General features: G+C 46.0%; 1 protein-coding gene across 7 annotated transcripts in view; it reads right to left on the bottom strand.

Annotated features, from left to right (window-relative positions):
- LOC137429477 (tensin-3) overlaps window positions 1-24,392 on the bottom strand; it is a 386,475-nt gene that overhangs the window by 147,200 nt on the left and 214,883 nt on the right. For all 7 annotated transcript variants that reach the window (XM_068119427.2, XM_078780742.1, XM_078780746.1 and 4 more), the window contains 5 exons: window positions 23,067-23,150; window positions 7,397-7,509; window positions 7,187-7,247; window positions 6,761-6,833; window positions 1,155-1,287 (listed from right to left, as the gene is read on the bottom strand). In XM_068119427.2, coding sequence (XP_067975528.2) covers window positions 1,155-1,287; window positions 6,761-6,833; window positions 7,187-7,247; window positions 7,397-7,509; window positions 23,067-23,150 — 464 coding nt within the window. The remainder of the gene's footprint in view (window positions 1-1,154; window positions 1,288-6,760; window positions 6,834-7,186; window positions 7,248-7,396; window positions 7,510-23,066; window positions 23,151-24,392) is intronic.

Below are 24,392 nucleotides of genomic sequence, written 5' to 3'. Positions count from 1 at the left end.
TTTGCAAAAACGTCTTGAATTATCGTAACCATAAATGTGGCAGAAACCAACTGTAACTTACAAGTATGTACACAAAAAAATTACAACATTTAAATGTCTTTATGTATTGAAATGTAAGCTTGGTGTTAAGGTGGCTGGCTTAAGGTATTCGGGTCCTGAGCTCAAGCCCCTGTTAGCCGTTGAATTAACACCACGTGGGTTGACTCAGCCTGTCATCCTTCTGAGGTCGGTAAATTGAGTACCAGCTTGCTGGGACGAATGAGTCATTCGAGTATCATGCGTCAGAGTGGCGACCCATCCAGGATTGTACTCCTTAGCCAATGAAACTGCCGCGGCAGCCCTAAGCACCTCACGGTATGAAAGGAATGGTCGGTTTACATCTTCAAATGCACAGTATATGTACCGTAGACATTGAGTGGTTGTTGTTGTTGGTGTTTTATAGCCCTGCACTGTTCTCTCGAACAAGCCCACAGCATGGAGAGAGCCGATCTATCTCCCAGAAGCGACCCAGAGATCGCCCACATCCAGGATTGTGTACTCCCCACCTTCACGAAGTCAGGGGGGGAGGGAGAGAGAGAGAGAGAGAGAGAGAGAGAGAGAGAGAGAGAGAGAGAGAGAAAGAGAAAGAGAAAGAGAAAGAGAAAGAGAAAGAGAAAGAGAAAGAGAAGAGAGAGCTAAGGGCCGGTCCATGGGGACCGAACTGATCGGCACTCTGACCGTGACCGCACTGCCCTGACGAATCCGGGCAGCAGGGAAGAATGGGGAAGATTTGGCCCACAACTTGAATTGGGGGTACAACCACCATGAAGAGGCATCCCCGATAGTCATTAAGTGGTGAACCTCCCCTTTGCACCATCTTTGCAGGGTTCCAATCTCTGCCCAGCTATAAACTCTCATGCTGGTGTATCACAGGCATGGTGATTCATAAATGTGTGTGCCGTCCTCAGATGGACATTAAACGGAGCGTTCCATCTACCAGGATTAGTTGACGGACATTAAATATCCCACGGTGTCCTTTGTGAAAAGTAGGTGAGTTATCGCCCGGCACCCTGAACAAATTACAAATTCCTGCACTAACCTACAGGGGTGCCGGGTGACCCCTGGCACCCTAGTCATCCACCAACAACCAAGTACCCAGATACAGGACCCCTTACCTGTGCAAGCATTGTCCAGATCAGCTTTTCTGAGCACCAGAGGAGAGAAGTTCTGCACAACACACGTGTGAAACTGCATCCGGAAGATGGCTTCCCGCTTCCTGCCTTTCTCCAGCATATGGTAACACACTACCTGGAAAAGAGAAGCCCATTCATTTGCATACCACAAGTCCTTGTTCCACTGAAGAAGGAGATTAAGGAGGCAAATCATTTGTCCTCTCGTTACAAGCTTTGAGTTCGGCCCAGGGACTCTCACTCTTTGATCTTTGAGCCCAACTTGAAATCTGCCATTTCTACAGCAAAGTTGTACACATTTGAAGCAAAGTTCAAGCGGTATATGTTCAGGTGTAACAGCGAGCATAACATTTTCCTTCATTGGACAGTGTATCTAAACAACATAGCAGTTTAGTTATTTGTTTGACTAGTACAATGACTCCATATGATAGCAGCAGGAAGGGTCATGTTATTATCCTCTCTGGGGTATATAGATTGCAGCAGATCTAGGCTTGGGCCTCAAGAACGTCACAGGTGTGTTCATTTACCAAGTTTCTTGTAGAGCGCTCACCAAGTGGCTTAAGCATTCGAGCAAGCGCTCGATTCAAACCCGTTGATAAGGAACGGTAGGCTTGACAAGCGCTAGCTAGCTGTTTGGTAACTGACCACACCCAGGTTTCCTAATTTCAGTTTCGGGTTAAACAGCCATAGTGATTGTTTCAAAAGGTAATCATGTACGTGTTTGTGATTTTAAAAATATTTTTACTTGTGGTGGGGGTAACCCACGAAAGGCCATGATAAGCTATTTATACACGTTAACACGTCTTGTTCAAGGAGAAAAAACCCTTGGTGAGATGGGATATTATTAGTATTAATATTGTTTTGTAATGACATTATTAGGCTATTATCATGAGTGTTGTTGGTACTTTTGTTATTAGAATCGACCTTGGGAAAATGCCACAATAAGCTATCTTAACACGGATATACACCTTAACATGGATTTCACCCAAGACGAACCCCCCACCCCCCAGCCCCCCCCCCCCTTGGGGAGGGAGGCCATTGAATTCGATACAACCTCCATCATGTGACCCTTAGTCCTCCTGGCAAGTTCGGTTAAGATTGGATAAGTAACGACTGAATGTATCGCTGTCAGACAGACAGACAGATAGACACCAAATTGCGTATTTTAGTGTGATTATTCCATGAATCCCTGGTGTTGGCTTAGCGGTTAGGGTGCCGGCTTGGGATCCTGGGATCCTGGGTTCGAATCCCGGTCGATCGCTGAATTAACGCCAGGGGGGTTGACTCAGCCTGTCATCCTTCCGAGGTCGGCTAATTGAGAACCAGCTTGCAGGGATGAATGATCCTGGTGTATACCCCGGTTTAGAATAGGTACACCGTATCCCTGCGCATTGCAAGAGGCGACCAAGGGTTGGCGTCAGGAAGGGCATCCGGCCATAAAAACATTGCCTCAAACAGGGAACCATGATTGTTATGGGGCCCGCAAGGCTAACCCCCGCTCTAGCGGGGAAAATGACTTTAGAACGATCATTCATATTCAGTGTGATTATTCCCTGAGCCGTAGTTGAACATTCGATTTTCCTGAAGATCCGGATTCGAGAATTAAAACAAAAACTAGAACGCCACTCAGTAGAGCGCATACTCCCGCCATGGGTCAAGTTGGAATAATACGTTTTGTTTAACATCCCATCTCCCCAAAACAATAAATGAAAAATAAAGTAGGCCCTAACTGTCAGAGAATTTATTTTGATATATCTCGGAATTAGGAGAAAAACATCATTTAAGAATAAGAATAAAAGCTTTAATGCAGTAAAACAGAGAAAAAATTCCCCAAAAATTTCACAAAAATAATTCCTGGATCCGGAATAATATCCTGAGCTTCACCAAAAACTAATCAATTCTTCCTTATCCCAAGGGCAATCATCCCACCAACTTTCATCCAAATCCGTTCAGAACTTTTCCAGATATCTTGTTCACAAATACACGAACACACGAACATACGAACACACATATACACACACACACACACACACGCACACACACACACACACACGATCGAATGCATTACTCCCTAGCGGGAGTAATTAAGTGATTCTTCACCATTGAGAGATAGAGCCAAAAACAATATAAAGCATGATATTTCAAACAGTTATGGACAAGTTGTGACAAAACTTGGTGGATGAGTTGGGTAAGTGACAAGAACAAGCCGATTAGATTTTGGTTCAGGTCCGAATCCAGATCCGTCCTGTTAGTGGGATACAAAACGTAACCTGGTGAGTCTGGTGAGTCTGGTGGAGCTATGTGCTCCACAGACTGCCGTTCTAGTTACCGAAGGTGGATGGAGGTCGTGTTTCCCCCCTGTCTGTTTGTGAGCAAGATATCTCAAAAAATTGTCGCTGGATTCGGACGAAAGCTGGCAGAGATGTAGCATGTGTAACAAGGATGAAATTATTAGATTTTGGTAAAGATCCGGATTCGGATCCGGCTACTAGAATTTCTTAAGTGATTCTTCACCATTGGGAGATTGGGCCAAAAACGATACATAGCAGGATATTTCAAAAAGTTGTGGACGGATTTGGACGAAACTTGGTGGACCGGTTGGGTGTATGGCGAGGAAGAATCGATTCAATTTTGGTGAAGATCTGAATATGGATTCGGATACGAGAATTATTTTAATCTTAAGTGACTCTTCACCAGTGGGAGATGGGGCCAAAACCGACATATAGCAGGATATTCAAAAAGTTAAAGACAGATTTGGACGAAGCTTGGTGGACAGGTTTGATGTGTGACAAGGACTAATTGGTTCGATTTTGGTGAAGATCTGAATATGGATTCGGATACGAGATTTATTTTAATCTCAAGTGATTCTTCACCATTCGGAGATCGGGCCAAAACCGACATATATCAGGATATCTCAAAAAGTTAAAGACAGATTTGGACGAAGCTTGGTGGAGAGGTTGGATGTGTGACAATGACTAATTGGTTCGATTTTGGTGAAGATCTGAATATGGATTCGGATATGAGAATTATTTAATTTTTAAGTGGTTCTTCACCATTGAGAGATCGGGCTAAAAGCGATTATATAACATGATATTTATAAAAGTTATGGACGAGTTATGACTAAACTTGGTGGACGAGTTGGTTAGGTGACCAGAACAAGCTGATTAGATTTTGGGTCAGGTGCGAATGCAGATCTGGTCTATCAGTGAATACAAAACATAAACTAGTGAGCCTGGCGGAGGTTTGTGCTCTACCGAGTGCCCTTATAGTTCATAACTTGCAACAACATTCTTATTCCCGACTTTTCAAAGGGATAAATTTTCAATGGTATTTCAACGTATAGTTTTCCTAGAAAGCTCAAGAAAACAACATAACCCTGGAAAAATGAATAACTCAACATTAAATAAAACGTTAGTGCTTCCTCTTGTAATGCGGAGTCGATTTTGAACTGTGAGTTTAGGTCAAAGTGTCACATTGGGGCATTTCACCGCCGGACGTTTGAAAGGTGAATTGTCAGATCAACAGCCAACTGCGTGGAGAAATTTACCATCATATCTTTCCAAGCATAACGATGGGAAGTTTCCCAGCATGCTCGTTCCAGACAATCATCAATAACAATCAACAGTAAATGTCTTTCATCCAAACCGATGCCGGTTTCACCATCACAGCGGTATGTCGGCGCAAGGTTTCCACACGCACCACCTTGACTTCATGGCACCATTAGGAACACAGAACCGGCCAGACTCCGAAAACTATGCAGCCGAGTAGGGGGCCGCACAGTGGATATACTCAAAGAACAAGTGCTTGACATACAGGCTGTGGATCTTAGATACGCATTCCTCAAGGCTTCGTGTACTTGAAAGTAAATGCGCAGACATGAAGGCACGTTCTCCATCGTACATACCCAGCAACAGCCGCACATAGCCAAGGAGGCCTGGATGCAGCAAGTGCTCGACATGTATTTCATTTCATTCATCAGCAACGCGTTCATCTGACGTATAAAGCTCTTTCCACCACTGACTGACTGATATTAATGTTCGGTACCTTCCAGGTGTCGTAGAAAGCTGAAATTTGGTGTGCCGACGGACACCGAAGCCGATACACCGGGAAAAATCACAGAACCGACGGAAAGCGTTCAAATTTACATTTAAAAAACCATAAACACATTTGTTAAAAACAAAAACCCTCAATCGATATCGAGTGGTGTAAATCTCTAAATGGTCAAGGGTCCAAGCTGTCCAATCTGTCTGATGGTCTAAGGGGTCTAAATGGTGTTATGGTCTAGGGGAATTTGGGTTCTATGAATTCTGAAGATTCTAGGGGTCTAAACGGTATAAAAGGTCTGAAGGGGGAAGGATCTAAAGGTGTCTAAAGTGTTAAAAGGGTCTGAAAGGTAAAATGGGTCTTCAGGGTCTTTGTTCCTTATGCATGGCCACATCCTTTAAGTTACAATCTCCAAACTCGGGGTAGAAATACAACTTTGTGTGTGGGGTAACAGGCTATGTGGCCGCAGCCTCACGTGGAGGCGTGGGGCCGAGAAGGGACATAAATCCTCTATGTAAATGTGTACCATGTAGCGCCACCTGGTGGTGGTGTCAGAGGGTATTACAATTTCCTTTACCAGGGCAACGCTAAGGTGAAAACACTCTTTACACGGGTAAATTTGTCCTCCTTCCATTCTCCCCCCCCCCCCCCCCCTTATTAGCCCCCTACCGGTGTATACCGGAGGGGACTATAGGTTTGCACTCTGTCCCTCCATCTGTCAGTCTGTCAGTCTGTCCGTCTGTCAGTCTGTCAGTCTGTCAGTCTGTCAGTCCGCCACACAAAGAACAGTTTTCCGGACTTTTTTTCTAAACTCTTAATGCTAATGATTTCAAACTTGGTACATGGTTTCCTCATGATAAGTTACAGATCAAGTTCGAACTTCACGACGTTTCGATCATTTTTGACAAAGTTATGGCACTTTGAACTTTGGTAATTTCCCCAACAGTTTTCCGGACGACAGACTGCCGGTAGGGGACATGTATTGCAGCGCAATACTCAGAATGCTTCTTTTCTCTGAAAATTGTATCAATTTTTATTTATTTTCTCTGAAAACCTGTCGGTCAAAACACTATACCATCTATTTATTACATAAGCAAAAATAGTAGAATTTCCTTCTTCCCTGCTGCACTGTATTCTCCATATGTGACGGGTGGTGGACTGATGCGACATGGTGCTTCATGGAGGGGAAGACTCATGTGATCTCAAAATTGCTCTCACATGCATACATAAATCTATCTCTATCCATAAGATTGGTATTCTCGCCAGTGAAGTGACAGGTCTTGTATTCTAGTATGGTTTGGGAATGTGATAAGCTACTTTCCACAAAAAATTGCATTAGTCCAGGCCAGGATGATTGTTCATTAAGAGCAATGTTTTGTTTTAAAACACATTTGTTATACCAGGATTCTAATGCACCTCCTTGTGTAAACTCAGTACCCTGCAATGTCTTTTCTAAATAGAAGAACACGTTTTGCTAGATGGGTCGGATTCCCACACAAGTTAGCTAAAAGGAAGTACAAAGAGGTGTTTAGAGGTTCTCGACGTACCATGATGTCCCCTTTGAGAGGCAAGCCAGGCACCATGTTGATGCACAGCAGGTCCATCCCAGGGGGCACCTCACTGAAATTGCATCCACAGACACCATCAGGAAGTGGCATGTGCGTGCAGCCCATTCCGCACCTTCACAAGATTGCTGGATGAAACTGACCTCAATGGGGCCTTGACATTCTATAACACACTCAAACTACTTGGGCCTGCAAATGTCAGCATTAAACCTTGAATATTTATTCAAAATGAGATATAAAAATGGATAATTATTGGATATTGATGGCCAGTGATTCCACAGTGATGTGTGAAGATGCCATGCTGCTGGAATGTTCTTTTAAAGTTGATAAACCTGGTTTATAAGGACATAATTGAGGTGTATATATGGAGTACGTTTGAGATAATTGAGGTATCTAATGTGTACTTACAAGACCTCTGAGGTGTATATTAGCTGCAAGGCCTGGTAGATCTTGATGAAGGGGCGGCAGCCTATGAGAGAGAGAGAGAGAAAGATCTGCAGGTCCTCACCATGCCCCACATCCCACCCCTAAATAGCAAGATGCCATATTTCATTTTTATGGTTTCTCCTAACAAAAGGCAGAGTGCAGCAACAAGAGAAAGCAGCGTGAGCAACGTACCACCAGCAGGTGACAAACTGGGTAGCTGGTGTAACAGCAATCCATGCAAGAACAATGGCTGGCTGTTCACCTTCACCCGACCAGATAGCAGCTGGCTAAAATACCCCACATACCTGGGGGTCAGGGGTGAAATGAATTTGGTCTTCAATACCTTCACAAGCTACATAGACCTGCAACACAAATATACAGACTTGGCATTTAATATGGAATTTTTTTTTTTCTTGACTTGGGTTTACTTTCTTAACTCAGTATATCAATCTGGTGAGTTTCTTTTACACTTTGGTGATTTATTTGTTAAAAGAACCATGTCACTGATTGTCTGTCGCAGCAAGAAGTCAACAACAGGATTATATCACAGGTGGCGTGGCAAAATGTACGGACAGGTGCATTTGATGATTGGCTTCACAGTCGGGTATACAAGGGTTGTTGCGTTCTGTATTAGTGGAAAACAGCTGCTGCACGTCTCCAAAAGTTATTGCCGCTTCCTCTGGAGATGGTCGGTCAACTCGACAATGCTGTTTGTCAAGGAGTGGTGGCTTTATGAAATTACGGCATGAAACAGCGTGCGATTGCTCGGCAGTATGGCATCACTCAAGGTCAGGTGTCAAAGATCCTGAAACGAAAGGCTCAGAGGGGTGTCCCTACTCCAATACCGAGGCCAGGACGTCCCCGCAGAACCACAAGGAGGGATGATCGCCAGCTGCACCAGTTAGTCCGCAATGGCCACACCAAGTCAGCTAATCGGCTTAGGGCTGAGTGGCAGCAACTGACAAATGTGCCTGTATCCAGAAGGCTAGTCAACCAACGACTGGTTCAAGCAGGCTATCGTGCCAGGCGTCCCCTGAGAAAGCCACGCCTGACCAGACAACACCACCAGCGCCGATTGCAGTGGGCCAGAGAGCACCGTCAATGGCAGCCAGGACACTGGAATCACGTGATCTTCAGTGACGAGTCTAGATTTCTGGTCTATCGTCAAGATGGCCGCGTCCGAGTGCGCAGACAAGTGCATGAAGCCTACAACAAAGATTGTATAGTGCCAAGGGTCCAAGCTGGAGGTGGTGGGGTGACCGTTTGGGCTGCTTTTCATGCAGGGGGCAAAACTGACCTGGTTGTTCTGAATGGAAATGAACCAGTTCAAGTACAGGGCCATTCTGGAAGAAACATTGCTTCCATTTGCTCGTGCAGCCTTTCGAGGAAACTTTGTCTTCCAAGATGACAATGCACGGCCGCATCGTGCTCGCATGATCCAACACTTTCTTGCTGACCGTGGTGTAGAGCATATGGAGTGGCCTGCCATGTCCCCGGATATGAATCCGATAGAGAACTTGTGGGCAGAATTAACGCGTCAAATCGACAACTTGGACCAGCAGCCTGCCTCTGTGCCTGAATTGCAGCAGGCTATTGTCACTGCATGGCAAGCGATTCCTGTCCAAACCTTGGCAAATCTCGTGAACAGCATGCCTCGACGTGTACGTGCTCTCCTGAATGCTCGTGGGGGTTACACGAAGTACTGAACTGTTTTACTGTCCGTAATCCCAGTCATAATTTAGCTTTTGTTTTTGTTGAATTTTTTTTTGGCTAATGTGCAAAATACAGAGATACTTCTGGAAAACGTACAGAAGTTTAACACAGTACTGTCCGTGAATTGAGTTCGATATCAGTTTACATCACTTTCAAGGATCAATTTATTTGCTTCGAAATGTCAAATGTGGTTTTTTGTTCTTTTAAAGGTCACATTAACAAAATCTAGAATAATTTCAACATAATTCCAATGAACTTTTGGTTCGAAGACATCTTGAAAAGTAAGTTCACCCCCACAAAAAAAATATTCCATATTAAATGCCAAGTCTGTATATATATACATATATATATATATATATATATATATATATATATATATATATATATATATATATATATATGCAATATACAGTATATGTATACAGAAACAGAAAGTAATACAAAGTTGTCAACAGACAGGGTTATTATAATTTGGTGTTAATTACTCTCTTTAGCGATTAAGAAGGTTGTTGTTGTTGCATGATATCCTACCCCATTCATATTTCCATGACATGTTGAAAGACAAAAGCTAGCTAGAGAGTTAATAGAACACCTTACCCCCATCCAGTGTTAAAGTTTATAATTCAATTTAAATAAAATAATGATTTTAAAGATCGTATTAAAAATATTCTGGAAGTTCATCGTCGTTGATGGTGTCCTGTACACCACCTTAAATAACATGTCCAAGTACTGCTAAATGGAAGGGTTTTGAAAGTGCTAAAAAGGCGATTAGTGTTCCACATTATTTAAATATATAATTTCATATTAAATAAAATACTAGTACCGACTGCAAAGCTGCAATGAGCCGGCGAAGCCAAAGCCTCTGCCACTATTTTACCCATCACTATGGCATCAGTAGGTTAGGTAGTTGGTAGTAGGTAGGTGCAGTAGGTACCGTACCTAGTTCAAAATGACACCATTTGCATTCTGGATGAGATTAAAATTGATAAAATTTCCTTCTTGATTAATTCGGTGAATTCCGTCTCAACTTCGGATATTTCCGGTCGTGAAAAACTATCCCCTGCGGCCGCGAGATTTCTAAAAAATAATTCTTCGTCAATTTTAGAATATTTAACGCCGTTTTCAGCCTCCGAAACACGGTAATTTTGAAATATTTTTTCAAATACTCGAATCTCATTTGTTCCGGTGTGTGGTGACAATTTTCGTTGAAGATAACCAGGGCCCGTGTGGGCCTGGGGAACGAGGTTTTGTCTAAAAGTATTTTAATTACAAATTAGAGGTGCATAAGATTGAATCAAAAAAAGACGGGTGAAACAAACTCCAATTGAACTTTTTCGCAATTTTTATGCATACTTCCGCATCTGCAAGATGGCGGCCTCCATAGAGCGATTTGGTGCGTCAAAGCTTCGAAATTCTCAAGGGATCCAGCTAAATCTGGCTTTTCAACATAATACGTACGCGTTCATTCACAACACCGTCTTCGCCGGCTAATAATTTTGAAGTTTGTAGGGAAATAATCCGGAAGTTTATCACTGTATATGCAACGTCTTATACACCACCTTATAGGTCATAATGGTTATTTGTACTTGTTGTTTGTGTCGTTTATGAAGATCCTAAAATCAGGAAATTTCCTGTTTGGAATGATTTTCAATTTTGTTTGACAGGCAAACAGGAAAATAATCACACCCATGTCCAAAGGAACTGATTCAGTTTGGCATTTTTAATATTAAATTGGCATAGCCGAGAATCAAATGAAATACAATAGAATTACCCTTTTGAACCCTTTATAATTACCCTTTAGAACACCTTAGAATTAGCCATTAGAACTATTTAAAACCCTCTCGAATTACCCTTTAGAACTATTTATAACCCTTTAGAATTACACTTTGGAACCCCTTAGAATTACTCTTTAGAACCATTTAGAACCCTCTAGAATTACCCTTTAGAACCCTCTAGAATAACCCTTTAGAACCATTTAGAAACCTCTAGAATTACCCTTTAGAACCCTCTAGAATTACCCTTTAGAACCCTCTAGAATTACCCTTTAGAACTCTCTAGAATTACCCTTTAGAACCCCTTAGAATTACTCCTTAGAACCCTTTAGAATTACCCTTTAGAACCCTATAGAATTACCTTTTAGAACCCTATAGAAATACCCTTTATAACCCTCTAGAATTACCCTTTAGAACCCTCTAGAATTACCCTTTGGCACTCTCGAGAATAACCCTTTGGAACCCTCTAGAATTACCCTTTAGAACCCTCGAGAATTACCCTTTAGAACTCTCCAGAATTACCCTTTAGAACCCTCTAGAATTACCCTTTAGAACCCTCTAGAATTACCCTTTCTAACCATTTAGAACCCCTCACAATTACCCTTTAGAACCCTCTAGAATTACCTTTTAGAACCCTCAAGAATGACCCTTTATAACCCTCGATAATGACCCTTTAGAACCCTCTAGAATTACCCTTTAGAACCATTTAGAACCCCTCAGAATTACCCTTTAGAACCCTCTAGAATTAAAGGTTCTTATTCATTTTTGACAGATGGCTGGAAGGACATAGCCAAATATTGAAGCGGCTTCAACACTTAAAAATTACCTTACCCCTCTCTGCGCATGCGCGATCGAGATGAATTCAGAGCCAAAGTATGGCTAAACTGCAGGTTTGTATTCCAATTCATGTGCCGATTCATGGTCAAAATGGAACATTCAATGGAAATCAAGTTGTTCCTCGATCAGTTACATTTGTGGATGGACAGACGCGTAACCATTGCTTAACCTCACTTTTTGCTTCGCGCATGCAGGGTAATGACCTTAATGTATCCATGATACCACCTAAAATAAATATATCATCTGTTTAAATAATAATGTGGCATAGTAAAAAATAAAGAAATAAAAAACAATTATGGTGAAGAAGATGAGTCAATCCAAGACTCCACTATCAATTGCCACAGGAATCAAACCCATGGAACTTTAATCCCTGGGAATGTAATGACTACAGGTGGTGTCTAAGGTACTTGAACTAACTTGTACATACATCCCATGCAGGGCACAGGGATTTCAGCACAGAACTGAAAAATGAACAATGTATCGGATTTCAGCCGAAGATTCCAGGGAATGTGATCTGATGGAATCCCCAAACAGGTGAACCTGATGATAGAATGTGGATGAGATATCTGTGAGCACCAGCGGTATTGATGAACGGGCTACTTACTTTAAAACCACAAAAACTATCATGCTATGGTAATTTAGGCCTAGCTCGGAGTGGCCGATTAACCGATCATCGATAGGCCTACAGATTGTAAAAAAGTCTCAACGGTAAAAAAAAAACCCCACTGCTTTTGTCCTTTTTCTTGCGAACAACAACTGCTCACTGCCACGCGCGAACTCCAGGTACGATCGTGCGTCAACATTGGCCTGTTCTAGACTTGAACCGACTTTATCAGATGGTTTAAGGCGGCCAGAAAATAGGAAGTTGGGGATAATTTGGCGCCAGCGTTCACCAAGATCACGTGCCGAGTTGCACGCAACCAAAGTCCGTACAAACAGGTTGTACGTCGGTGTGCAAGAAGAAGCAGGTCCTGCTACTAACTACGCAGGTCCACACACGATAGGTATCACGAGGAGACCAATGTTTACAAAGAACTGTGCATTTCCAATGCAATCATCATAAAGATGATGATAGTCTCGATAACAACTTCATCATAATAATGCCTGTGGTTCCTTGAAGTGTAAATAAGTTCATGTAACAACAATTCACAGGTATCTGTAAGGTCAATAATTATTCATGTTTTTATGAGACTTGATGGTGTAATGGTTGGAGTGCCCTCTATGAGTCTGGGAAGTCGGTGGTTTGAACCCGTCCGAGTCATACCAAAGAGGTATAAATGGTACGTGCTGCTTACTTGCTTGGCTAAGCATTTAAAACGATAAAGTAGGGACAAACAACCATAGGTTGGCAACCATTGCATGGGCTTTGAGAGGCCTACTTGACGGTGAAGGAGCTGCGCTCCTGCTTGAGACGGACGAAGTGACGGACAAGACACAAACTCGTCCGAGAAGATGTTTATTGTATAATCAACTCGGGAACTCTGAAAACCCATTTATCGGGTTCGCATACATATAATCCAAGCCAAAAAGCATACGTCAGAACCAAAGCCACGCCTCTCAGGCGACGCACGCTTTGGTGGTCATGTGACCGACAGGTGCAAGCAATTATAACCTCGGCGCCGCGGTTTGTCCACCGGTTACGTCACTGGCTTGGGCAAGGAGATTATGTTGCTGGTCTCGAGCTTTGGGGGACCCATGGGTCGCTACACACGCCCCCCCAGAATCGACTTGGTCCAGGAAGGTCAACCTGAAGGGGGTCCGGATGACCCGACCAAAACGACCCCTGGCTGGTCGCGGGGGGGGGGGGGGTCCGGTGTGGTGGCGGGTGGCCGGGCGGGGGGGTGCAGTGGACGGGGGGCGGCCGCGCTGCGGTGGGAGAGCCAGCCGTGGCGGCTGGCCGACGTCCATGTGGGCCGGCTTGAGGCGGTCCACCGAAATCCGGTCCGCCCGGCCGCCGATGCTGACGACGAAGGACTTGTTGTCCCGTCGTAGGACCCGGAAGGGTCCGTCGTATGGTAGCCGGAGCGGCCCCTGGTGCACGTCGTGGCGCACAAAGACATACTCCGCCGTGCGGAGTGCTGGGGGGATGTAGGATTGGGGGTCGCCGTGGCGGGACGTGGGCACCGGGGCGAAACGTTGGGCGGCCTCCTGGAAGTCCGTGCGCTGGCGCGTGGTGGACCAGGGGCTGGTGGCGTCGGGCACGAACTCGCCCGGGATGCGGAGGGCCTGGCCGTACACCAGCTCGGCGGTGGACGCCTGGAGGTCCTCCTTTGGAGCCGTGCGGAGGCCCAAAAGGACCCACGGGAGCCGGTCGGCCCAGCCGTCGTCCTGGAGGCCGGCCATGAGTGCGGCCTTCATGGAGCGGTGGAAACGCACGCACAACCCGTTGGCCTGGGGGTGGTAGGCCGTGGTGCGGTGCAGGGTAACGCCCAATTTGCGGGCGACCGCGCCCCACAGTTCGGACGTGAACTGTGGGCCGCGGTCCGACGAGATGTCCGCCGGTGTGCCGAAACGCGTGACCCAGGTGGCGATGAACGCTTGGGCCACGTCGGCGGTGGTGGTGGAGGCGAGGGGCACGGCCTCTGGCCACTTGGTGGTCCTGTCCACCATGGTAAGCAGGTGGGTGAATCCCTGCTATGGGGGCAGGGGACCCACCAGGTCCACGTGGACGTGGTCGAAACGTCGCTCGGGCACGGTGAAAGGAGCCAGCGGAGCCTGGGTGTGACGGTGGACCTTGGCCCGCTGGCAGGGTGTGCAGGCGTTGGCCCAGTCGCGGACGTCCCGTCGCAACCCGTGCCAGACGAAACGTGCCGACACCAGCCTCTGGGACGCCTTCCGGCCCGGGTGAGAGAGGCCGTGGAGCGAAGCAAAAATGCGACGCCGCCACTTGACCGGCACAACGGGGCGAGGTCGGCCTTGGGAGACGTCACAAAGCAGGACCGTGTCCGCGAAGGGGACGTCAGCCAAGTGGAGGCCCGTGTCCGCCACCCGGAGCGCCTGCACCGTGCCGTCGGTGGCCTGGTCCGTCGCCATCAGGGTGAAATTGACGCCGAGGTGGACGGCGTTGGCGCCAGCTCGAGAAAGGCAGTCGGCCATGGCGTTGTCCTTTCCGGCGACGTGCCGGATGTCCGTGGTGTATTCCGACACGGCGGAGAGGTGGCGCTGCTGGCAGGCCGACCACGGCTCTGTGACCTTGGCCATGGCGAAAATCAATGGCTTGTGGTCGACAAAGGCCGTGAACGGGCGGCCCTCCAGGAGGTGGCAAAAATGGTGGATGGCCAGGTACAGCCCGAGGAGCTCACGGTCGAAAGTGCTGTACTTCAACTCGTTGGGCAGGAGTTGCCGGCTGAAGAACGCGAGCGGCTGCCAGGCCCCGTTTACCCATTATTCATGAACCGCGCCCACGGCGTAGTCGGAAGCGTCCGTGGTGAGGGCGATGGGAGCATGGGGTACCGGGTGGGCCAGCAGCGTGGCGTTGGCGAGGGCCCGTTTCGCGCCGGTGAAAGCAGCGTCCATGTCCGTGGACCAGACGACGTCGCGCTTCGCCGGGTGGCCGCAGAGGGCGGTGTACAAGGGCCGCATGAGTTGCGCAGCTCGGGGCACGGAGCAGTGATAAAAGTTCACCATCCCGAGGAACTCCTGCAGCGCCTTGACGGAGCGGGGGCGCGGGAAAGCGGCGATGGCCTCGACTTTGGCCGGTAGCGGCACGGCGCCGTTCCGGGTGATGCGGTGGCCCAAAAAGTCGATCGTCGCCGCGCCAAAGTGACATTTGGCCAGGTTGACGATCAAGCCGTGCTCGCTGAGGCGGCCGAACAGCGTCTGGAGGTGGAGGAGGTGCTCGGCTCTGGACGTGCTGGTGATGAGGATGTCGTCCAGGTAGGTAAAGAGGAATGGCAAGTCGCGCAGCACGCCGTCCATCAGGCGCTGGAACGCCTGTGCCGCGTTTTTGAGGTCGAAGGGCATCCGGAGGAATTCGAAGAGGCCGAAAGGTGTAATAACGGCCGTCTTCAGGATGTCGGCCGGGCGGACGGGCACCTGGTGGTACCCCCGAATCAGGTCCACTTTAGAGAAAATGGTCCGCCCCGCCAACCGGGCAGAAAAATCCTGGATGTGCGGGACGGGGTACCTGTCGGGGGTAGTGGCGTCGTTGAGGCGGCGGTAGTCGCCGCATGGCCGCCATCCGCCCCCCGGCTTCGGGACGATGTGCAGCGGCGAGGCCCAGGCGCTGTCGGAGCGCCGCACGATGCTGAGGCGCTCCAGTGCGGCGAACTCGGCCTTGGCGACGGCGAGTTTGGCTGGGTTGAGACGGCGTGCTCGGGCGTACACCGGCGGGCCTGTAGTGGGAATATGATGCTCGATGCCGTGACGCACCGCGACGGCCGAAAACGTCGGTTGCGTGAGGGCCGGGAACTCCGCGAGGAGACGCGCGAAGTCGTCTGCCAACGGGAGGACGCAGGAAAGCTCGGTGGGCGTGGAACGGCTCAAGGTGCACGCCAGCGAGCTGAAAGTTTCGGCGTTGACGAGACACCGACGTTTAACGTCGACCAGCAGCCCATGGGCGCAAAGGAAATCGGCACCGAGCAAAGCCATGGGGACGTCCGCCGTCACAAACTCCCAGCGAAAGAGCTGGCTGCCGAAGCGGAGGGCGACGGTGCGTGGGCCGAAGGTGCGGATGGCGGAGCCGTTGGCCGCGATTAAGGAGGGGCCGCAAATGGCGGCCCGCCTGTCCTCCGCCGAAGCGGGAATGACGCTCAGCTGAGCGCCGGTGTCGCAGAGAAAACACCGCCCCGACGCTTGGTCCATGATGAATAGCAGGTTCCGGAACGGCCGGCGCTCATGGCTGGTAGTGAGCGCCGGCCCGACCGTTTCCTGACTTGCCGAACGTGCATGGGGGTTGACATGATCGGGCCCGCCGCCCTGGCGTGGAAATAACACCAGGCCGGGCCTGGCGGGGGCTCCGGTCGACGCGTCGGGACCGGGCGACGCGGCATCACCGCTGCCAGTCGCGCCGGCCCGGCGGCCTCCGAGAAGGAAGCTGCGTCACGGGCGTCGGGCGGGAAACTGCGCCGCGGGCGGCGGGTGGGCTCCCGGCAGCCACCCCAACGAGCTGGCTCGCCGCTCCGACGAGCTGGCTTGCCGAATCGATCTTGTCGGCCTCTCTGGCGAGGTCGCGGTGGTTCGCGATGGTCGTGCTTGCCAGGGCGACCCGTACCTGGGCCGGGAGCTGGCGGAGAAAAAGCTCTCAGAAAAGGAAATCCGAGGGGTGCTCGCCGAGCAACGCGAGCATGTAGTCCATACGTTCGGATGGGCGCGTATCGCCGAGCTCAGGAAGGTCGAGCAGGCATCGTGCGCGTTCAGCCGGGGAGAGGGCGAAAGCGCCCAGAAGAAGTGCCTTGATGGCGTCGTACTTGCCATCAGTGGGCGGGCTCTGGAGGAGGCTCAGGCAGCGGGCGGCGGTCATGGAGCCGAGCGCGGCGACCACGTAATGGTATTTAGTGGTGTCCTCCGTAATGCCACGCAGGGCGAACTGGGAGTCCGCCTGAGCGAACCAGATGGTGGCATGTGCTTCCCAGAAAGTGGGCAGTTTGAGGGACACTGCCGTGTCCATCGCGTGTCGTAAACTCGGGGTCACCAGTGAAGGAGCTGCGCTCCTGCTTGAGACGGACGAAGTGACGGACAAGACACAAACTCGTCCGAGAAGATGTTTATTGTATAATCAACTCGGGAACTCTGAAAACCCGTTTATCGGGTTCGCATACATATAATCCAAGCCAAAAAGCACACGTCAGAACCAAAGCCACGCCTCTCAGGCGAGGCACGCTTTGGTGGTCATGTGACCGACAGGTGCAAGCAATTATAACCTCGGCGCCACGGTTTGTCCGCCGGTTACGTCACCGGCTTGGGCAAGGAGATTATGTTGCTGGTCTCGAGCTTTGGGGGACCCATGGGTCGCTACAAGGGTCTGATTCCTGTGCGGTCCTTGCATGGGAACTCGTATAAGTGAGGGCGAGACTACCAGAAGTAAGCTGTAACACGTGCCCTTTTGTGGTTTGTTTTAAACGTATCCAATCACGTGACGGTTGTCGTGAAGGGTGCACTAACCGGAAGTTACGTAGTTCCGCGGTCGGCAATTAGTTATTGGTAATTATTTACCTGCCTCAGAAAAATTAATAAGTCATGCAATATTTAAATTATTCTGGCAAAGCATGTTAGCAACAAGACTATCTCTGGAGTGAGCACTAACATCTCCAGGTTTTGTATTAAAGTTTGTTGCTTATAAGCTTTTCCCCTCCAGGATGTTGTTGTTATTGTTGATACTAGGGCATGCCCGTACTATATATAAGCTAGGACGTGCCCGTACGTGGGTGCCCGTTCCTTGCCAAAAAAAAAAAAAAAAAAAACATGAATGGTTTGGTCCATTCGCAACGACCACAGAACCCCCCCCTCTATTTACATGCAATGGTTTGGTCCAAAGCGAACGGTTTGGTCCATTCGATGTGATTCGATGATTCGATGTGAATGGTTTGGTCCATTCGCAACGACCACAGAACCCCCCCCCCTCTATTTACATGAATGGTTTGGTCCATTCGCAAAGCCAAAGCGAACGACCACAGAACCCCCCCCTCTATTTACATGAATGGTTTGGTCCATTCGCAAAGCCAAAGCGAACGACCACAGAACCCCCCCCCCCCCCCCCTCTATTTACATGAATGGTTTGGTCCATTCGCAACGGCAAAGCGAACGGCGAACGGCTAAATCGCCATAGCTCGGTAAGTACTTGTCCGATTAATTTCAAACCTTCAAAAGGCACATCCTCGGGTCCCCAGCAATATACCTGGCAAGTTTCAAGTATATCGGACCGGGAGTTGTCGAGAAACAGCGGTCACAGACAAACAGACAAACGTACAAACGTACAGACAGAGATTACTGGAATTATAGATAGATGTCATGTGCAGCGCCTGGCTGCTGATTGGATCTTCCCTATGTTGATGGAGTTCCCCCTGTTTGGCGAGGGGAAGAAATTTCAAATTTGTCCAAATTTGAAGGTGCCGCCAACACTTTGTTTTCACGGTGAGACTTTTTCGCGCCGAGTTTACAAAAGGCGTTTAAGAGTTAGACGCGTATAGATTCACTAATCGTGTGATGATCACCCGTTAAAAGTTAGTCGCCAACATCTTTCCGTAACATGGACCTTTTTCACTGATGTCAGACTGAATATTGTCAACGGATGTGTTGCACCTGCACCAGTGCTAAGTACCTCTGCTCATCAAACATCAACTTGTTGTCGGACATCTAATCCTAACTCCACTGGCACTCTAGGCTTTGCAAACGGATTTGTACACAGCGTAAAGACAAGGCCTGATGTGATGCCATTCCAGCAGTAGCTTCACCGCTTACCTTTTACTGAACACTGTCTCACAATAATTGAAAACACTTGAAAAGGCAGGTATCGTTGAGAGAATTGACTCTTCTGAATGGGTTTCACCTGTTGTCGTTACGCATAAGAAAACAGGAGGTATACGACTGCGCGTGGATCTTCGTGAACCGAAAAAGTCATGCCGCCTACACTTTGGCAAAACCACAGTCGTGTTGTCAATAGACTGACCGCACTTTGTCATTGAAAGGTCTTGGTCGAGCTGGAATGAGAATTGCACGCTTACTGCCATTTCACGATGAAATTGTACACAAGCCTGGTCATGGAAACGTGACTGCGGCCTGTTTATCTCGATTGCCACATCCCACGACAGAGCCTTACCACAAACCGGATGAAGAAATGGTGGCTCTAGTGTCCGGTGACTTCTCTGCTGTGCCTGTGGAACAATTCAAGGATGCTTGTAATGGATGCCCTGTTCTACAGATGGTGCTAAGATACGTATCCAGAGGATGGCCTTGCAATGCAAAGTGCATTGACCCAAATGTATTTCCCTACTTTCACATTCGGAATAAACTGGCTATACATGAGGATTACTTCATTCGTGGCACTCACCGTGTGATAGTGCCGACAGAACTTCAACACAAGTTGATCCAGCTTGCCCATGATACGCATCAATGAATTGTAAGAACTAAGCAAAGGTTGCCTGACCTCTACTGGTGGACAGGGATGGACTCAAGTAGAAGTTACCATTAGGTTGTGTATTACTTGCCAAATGCACGATAAAACAGCTGTCACTCGGATTCCACCTTTGCAACCGGTTCCTCTGCCTAATGCTGCATGGGAAAAGCTTGCCATCGATATTGTGGGAACACTTGATAACGGCCAAATGGACTGTCGCTATGCCTTAATTGACTACTTCAGCAGATGACCACAAGCAGCCTTTACTTTCCAAGTAACATCTGTTACGTTATCATGTTCCTGACTACTGTATTCAGTTGTGAAGGAAACCCGTAGGAACTTATCTCTGACAATGGATCTCAATTTGTTTCAGTTGAGTTTGAAACATTCCTGTAGGAAAGAAACATTCGTGCGAGCTTGGAAACCTGGATTTCACAAGAAAGGACAAAACAAGTTTACCCAACTCCTCAAGACCATTGAACATAGAGGTCCTGTTCCCTCCAGACTCTCTGATATGAAAGTGTGGAATACAATTCATCTCACACCTGCAATTCAGAACACCAATGGACTTGCTGCTAACAATTTGACAGGTTTTGAGGATTATGGTGCACATAACCCTGTCCACCAAATGCCTCCACAAGTCTTTGTCATGGCACCAGACATCGTCGAGCTCCTCAATGGACCAAGGACTTTGTCATATGACATATTTACCTTCAATTACATGCTTACTATGTTCATTGTTTTTCATTACTAGTTGTTGCTATCTTCGCGAAAAAAAGGAATATGTGATATTGAGAGCGAGTGAATATTCAGGAATGCATGTTGGACCAGAAATGATGAGGCGTAACCGGTAGTGATGGGAGAGAAGGTGTGGGGAAGAGATGGAAGAGAGACACCATTAAACAGTTGAGCTGAAGAGCCTGTGTCTGCCTCCGTTAATATACAACTTTAAAAAACATGATTTCTAATTCAGAATAAGTCATGATTTCTAAAATTAACCCGCCAAAAAATCATTTCTAAAAATGACCGCCAAAAATATAGAATTCATAATTTCTAAAAATGACCCGGCAAAAAAATAAAATTCATAATTTCTAAAAATGACCCACCCAAAAAATTTAATCAATGATTTCTAAAAATGACCTGCCCAAATTTTTTTTTTATGTCTCTCAAAATGATCTGCCAAAAAAATAGAATCGATGATTTCTAAAAATTACCCGCCAAAAAAAATAAATTAATGATTTCTCAAAATGACCTGCCAAAAAATAAAAATGAATAATTTCTCAAAATGACCTGCCAAAAAAAATAATTAGTGATTTCTCAAAATGACCCACCAAAAAAATTGTGATATTGAGATTTGATTTGTGATTGTGATTGTGTGAGAAATTGTGATTTGATTTCTCAAAATGGCCTGCCGAAAAAAATAAATTAATGATTTCTCAAAATGACGTGCCCAAAAAATTAAATAAATGATTTCTCAAAATGACCTGCCGAAAAAATTAAATTAATGATTTCTCAAAATGACCCACCCCTCTCAGCATGAATAGAAATAAAGCCTTGCAAAGTAACTGATTTACGCACAACTTGTGCAATTTTAATTCTCAAGTTTCAAAATTGGTTACCTGTGTGAGAGTATTCAATTGTAGAAATAAATGATAGATCAAGTTAATGTCTGATTATGATGATGTTTTTAGAATTCTAATAAACAATTGCTTCGTATCGCTGTGGTGGAACTCTTTTGTACAAACATTAAGAGTCAAATCATATATCCTCTATACTCGTGGTTTGTATACCTTGTTCACAAAAAGAATGAACGGTTTATAACTGGGTTGAGATTCGAACACAGGCTACGCATGCAATGTCAGCACACATATTGTGGTCAACTAAATGCTACTTGATTTTGATGACCACTAAAGTGCCAATTATGAAAAGGCAATGCCACGTAAAATATCGTTAACCGTGGAAAAAGCAAAAATGTGGTGTTTGTATAAATAAATAAACAAGAAGACGTCATGCAGAGCACGATACTTGCAAAATCCACCCCCTCCCCGCCCACCCCCCACCCCCACCCCAAAGGATGCCATTGATCCATCAAATTGTCCATTTCAACCAGATTAAAATGGACGATCTCGATCAAACCTCGGGTCAATAGGAAGAAAAGTGATGATTTTAGAAGTTTCACCTTGAGTTGACCTTTGACATTTTGACCTCAAAAAGAGTTGGTTTCCCAATTCAATGAGGCACTATACAAATGCTGTTCAATATTCAAGTCAATCGGATGAAAATTGATGATTTTGGAAGTTTGACCTAGAGTTGACCTTTCACCGTTTGACCTCAAAAATAGTTGGTTTCCATATTTAGTGACTCAATATACAAATGCTGTTCAATTCCCAAGTCAATCGGATGAAAATTGACGGTTTTTCAGATGAAATTTGATGATTTTGGAAGTTTGACCTTGAGTTGATCTTTGACCTCAAAATAGTACGTTTCCCATTTCAGTGAGGCAATATGCAAATGTTGTTCAATTTTCAAGTCAATCTGTTGAAAATTGACAGTTTTTCAGATGAAAATTGATGATTTTGGAAACTTGACCTTCTTGACCTTTGACCTTTTGACCTCAAATAGTTAGTTTCCCAATTGATTGAAGTTCTATGCATATGCTGTTCAATTTTCAAGTCAATCAGATGGTAATTTGGATGGCAATTTTAGAAATTTGACCTCCAGATGACCTTTGAACTTTGACGTCAAAAACAATAGGCTTCTCAATTGTGACGACCTCTACAACTCGGTGAAGTTTAATGATGATCGGTTTAGAATTGTGACCTGTAGGCCGGTGACAAACAAACAGACAGAATAACAAACGCAACCCACCAATATACGAGGAAAAATCTTCGATTTTGCAAGTAACAAACTAGAAAGAGCAATCAGAGATTGCAAACCCTCGCCAGGATGTGTTTTCAGTGATTTTTAAGGCATTTGTGTTAAAAAAATATGGCGGCCGAACCACATGACCGATAACGTCATCATTATTTGTTTTCGAAACTAATTTATTGCTAGATTATGCTCAAGAAATTTCATCTTGATCGGATGAAGTTTTGTACTTGTCGAATTATGACGTCATAATGGAGGCACCTATGACATCATCATTAACATATTTTATTCCCCATGGAGAGTTCTTTACAATGAGCCATGTCTCAATTTTTTTCTATTCAGCACTTTCGGAGATATAGAGGTGCAAAGTTTTTCGGTTTTTCTAAGATGGCGGCCGAACCACGTGACCTATGACGTTGACGTCATAATTATCATTAAAAAATATACAGGTGGAGTTGCACCTGTGGTGAAAATTTCCTGTCAATCCGACCAACAGTTGCAGAGAAAATCATATTTATTCTGTGCAGACAAACAGCCAAACAAACAAACAGACAAACAAACAAACAAACAAACGGACTCAAATACATATCCTCTGGCGAGGGTAATAAACAATCCTCACCTCCTCTGTGAAGGCTGTGACTCAGCTGCTACCTGGTCATCATAGAACCTGTGCATCGCATACCGGTCCAAGGCCTGGTCTGCACTGCAAGTCAAATGTCAGTCAAAGAGAACATGGTGTGTCATTAAAAAAACATTATTTGGAAAAAACAACATTAAAAAGAAAACAAACATCCGGCAATATCAATTTTCCCCTAAAATTCCTTTATTTATCATCAAACTTCCTGACTACATCACATTCCTAAATTATCTTAACAATATCTAATTACTGTAATTACAATGAGAGAGAGAGAGAAAAAGATTACAATTTTGAGTTTGCAGACTCACATTGTGTGTTATTATAAAGGTGGATTCGAGCTCAGTTTACAATCCAGGAACAATCCCGGTTAATTTTGGTTCTTCACGAGGTAGATACTTTGCGTTAGGTGCCATCTACTTATTATGTATGCAAAAAGTGAAGGGGCTGCAGATGGTGAAGTTTAAATACAAATGAGAATTTTCCCGAGAACGCCACTCGGTAGAGGGCACACGTCCGTCAGGAAGCACAGTTTACGTTTTCTATCCCATTGATCGGCCTGACCGGGAACAGGATCTGAACCAAAACGAATCTGCTGTTATATTCACTATTTATAAATATTCACACCGAGATTTTCTCGCGTGTGTTTTGCTGTGTGTATGTGTATATGTATATGTATGTATGTATGTATGTATGTATGTATGTATGTGTGTATGTATGTATGTGTGTATGTATGTATGTATGTGTATATGCATGTATGTATGTGTGCATGTATATGTGTGTATTGGCAAAATATATGCAAAGTGTGTGTGTGTGTGTGTGTGTGTGTGTGTGTGTGTGTGTGTGTGTGTGTGTGTGTGTGTGTGTGTGTATGTATGTGTATATGTATGTATGTATGTGTGTATTGGCAAAATATATGCAAAGTAAGTGTGTATGTATGTATGTATGTATGTATGTATGTATGTATGTGTGTATTGGCAAAATATACGCAAAGTAAGTGTGTGTGTGTGTGTGTGTGTGTGTGTGTGTGTGTGTGTGTGTGTGTGTGTGTGTGTGTGTGTGTGTGTGTGTGTGTGTGTGTGTGTGTGTGTGTCCATTAATATCGGCGTTTTAGGGTTAGGGTTTTCATCGCATTCCCATTTTTCAAGATGAGGCCTCAAAGTAGAAACATGTCAGAAAATGGTTGTTTGTATTATCCGAACTTGCACATTTTTCCCTATGGGTTGTTGCCTTTGGAGACACTTGTTTCATCAGCAAAACAGGAACATTGGATGTATGAGAAATCGACATGGAATTTTCTCCATAAACCTT

Source organism: Myxine glutinosa, chromosome 6, assembly GCF_964187855.1.
Source record: "Myxine glutinosa chromosome 6, kmMyxGlut1.1, whole genome shotgun sequence".
Classification (NCBI taxonomy): Eukaryota; Metazoa; Chordata; class Myxini; order Myxiniformes; family Myxinidae; genus Myxine; species Myxine glutinosa.
This window is presented reverse-complemented; position numbering and strand designations above follow the sequence as displayed.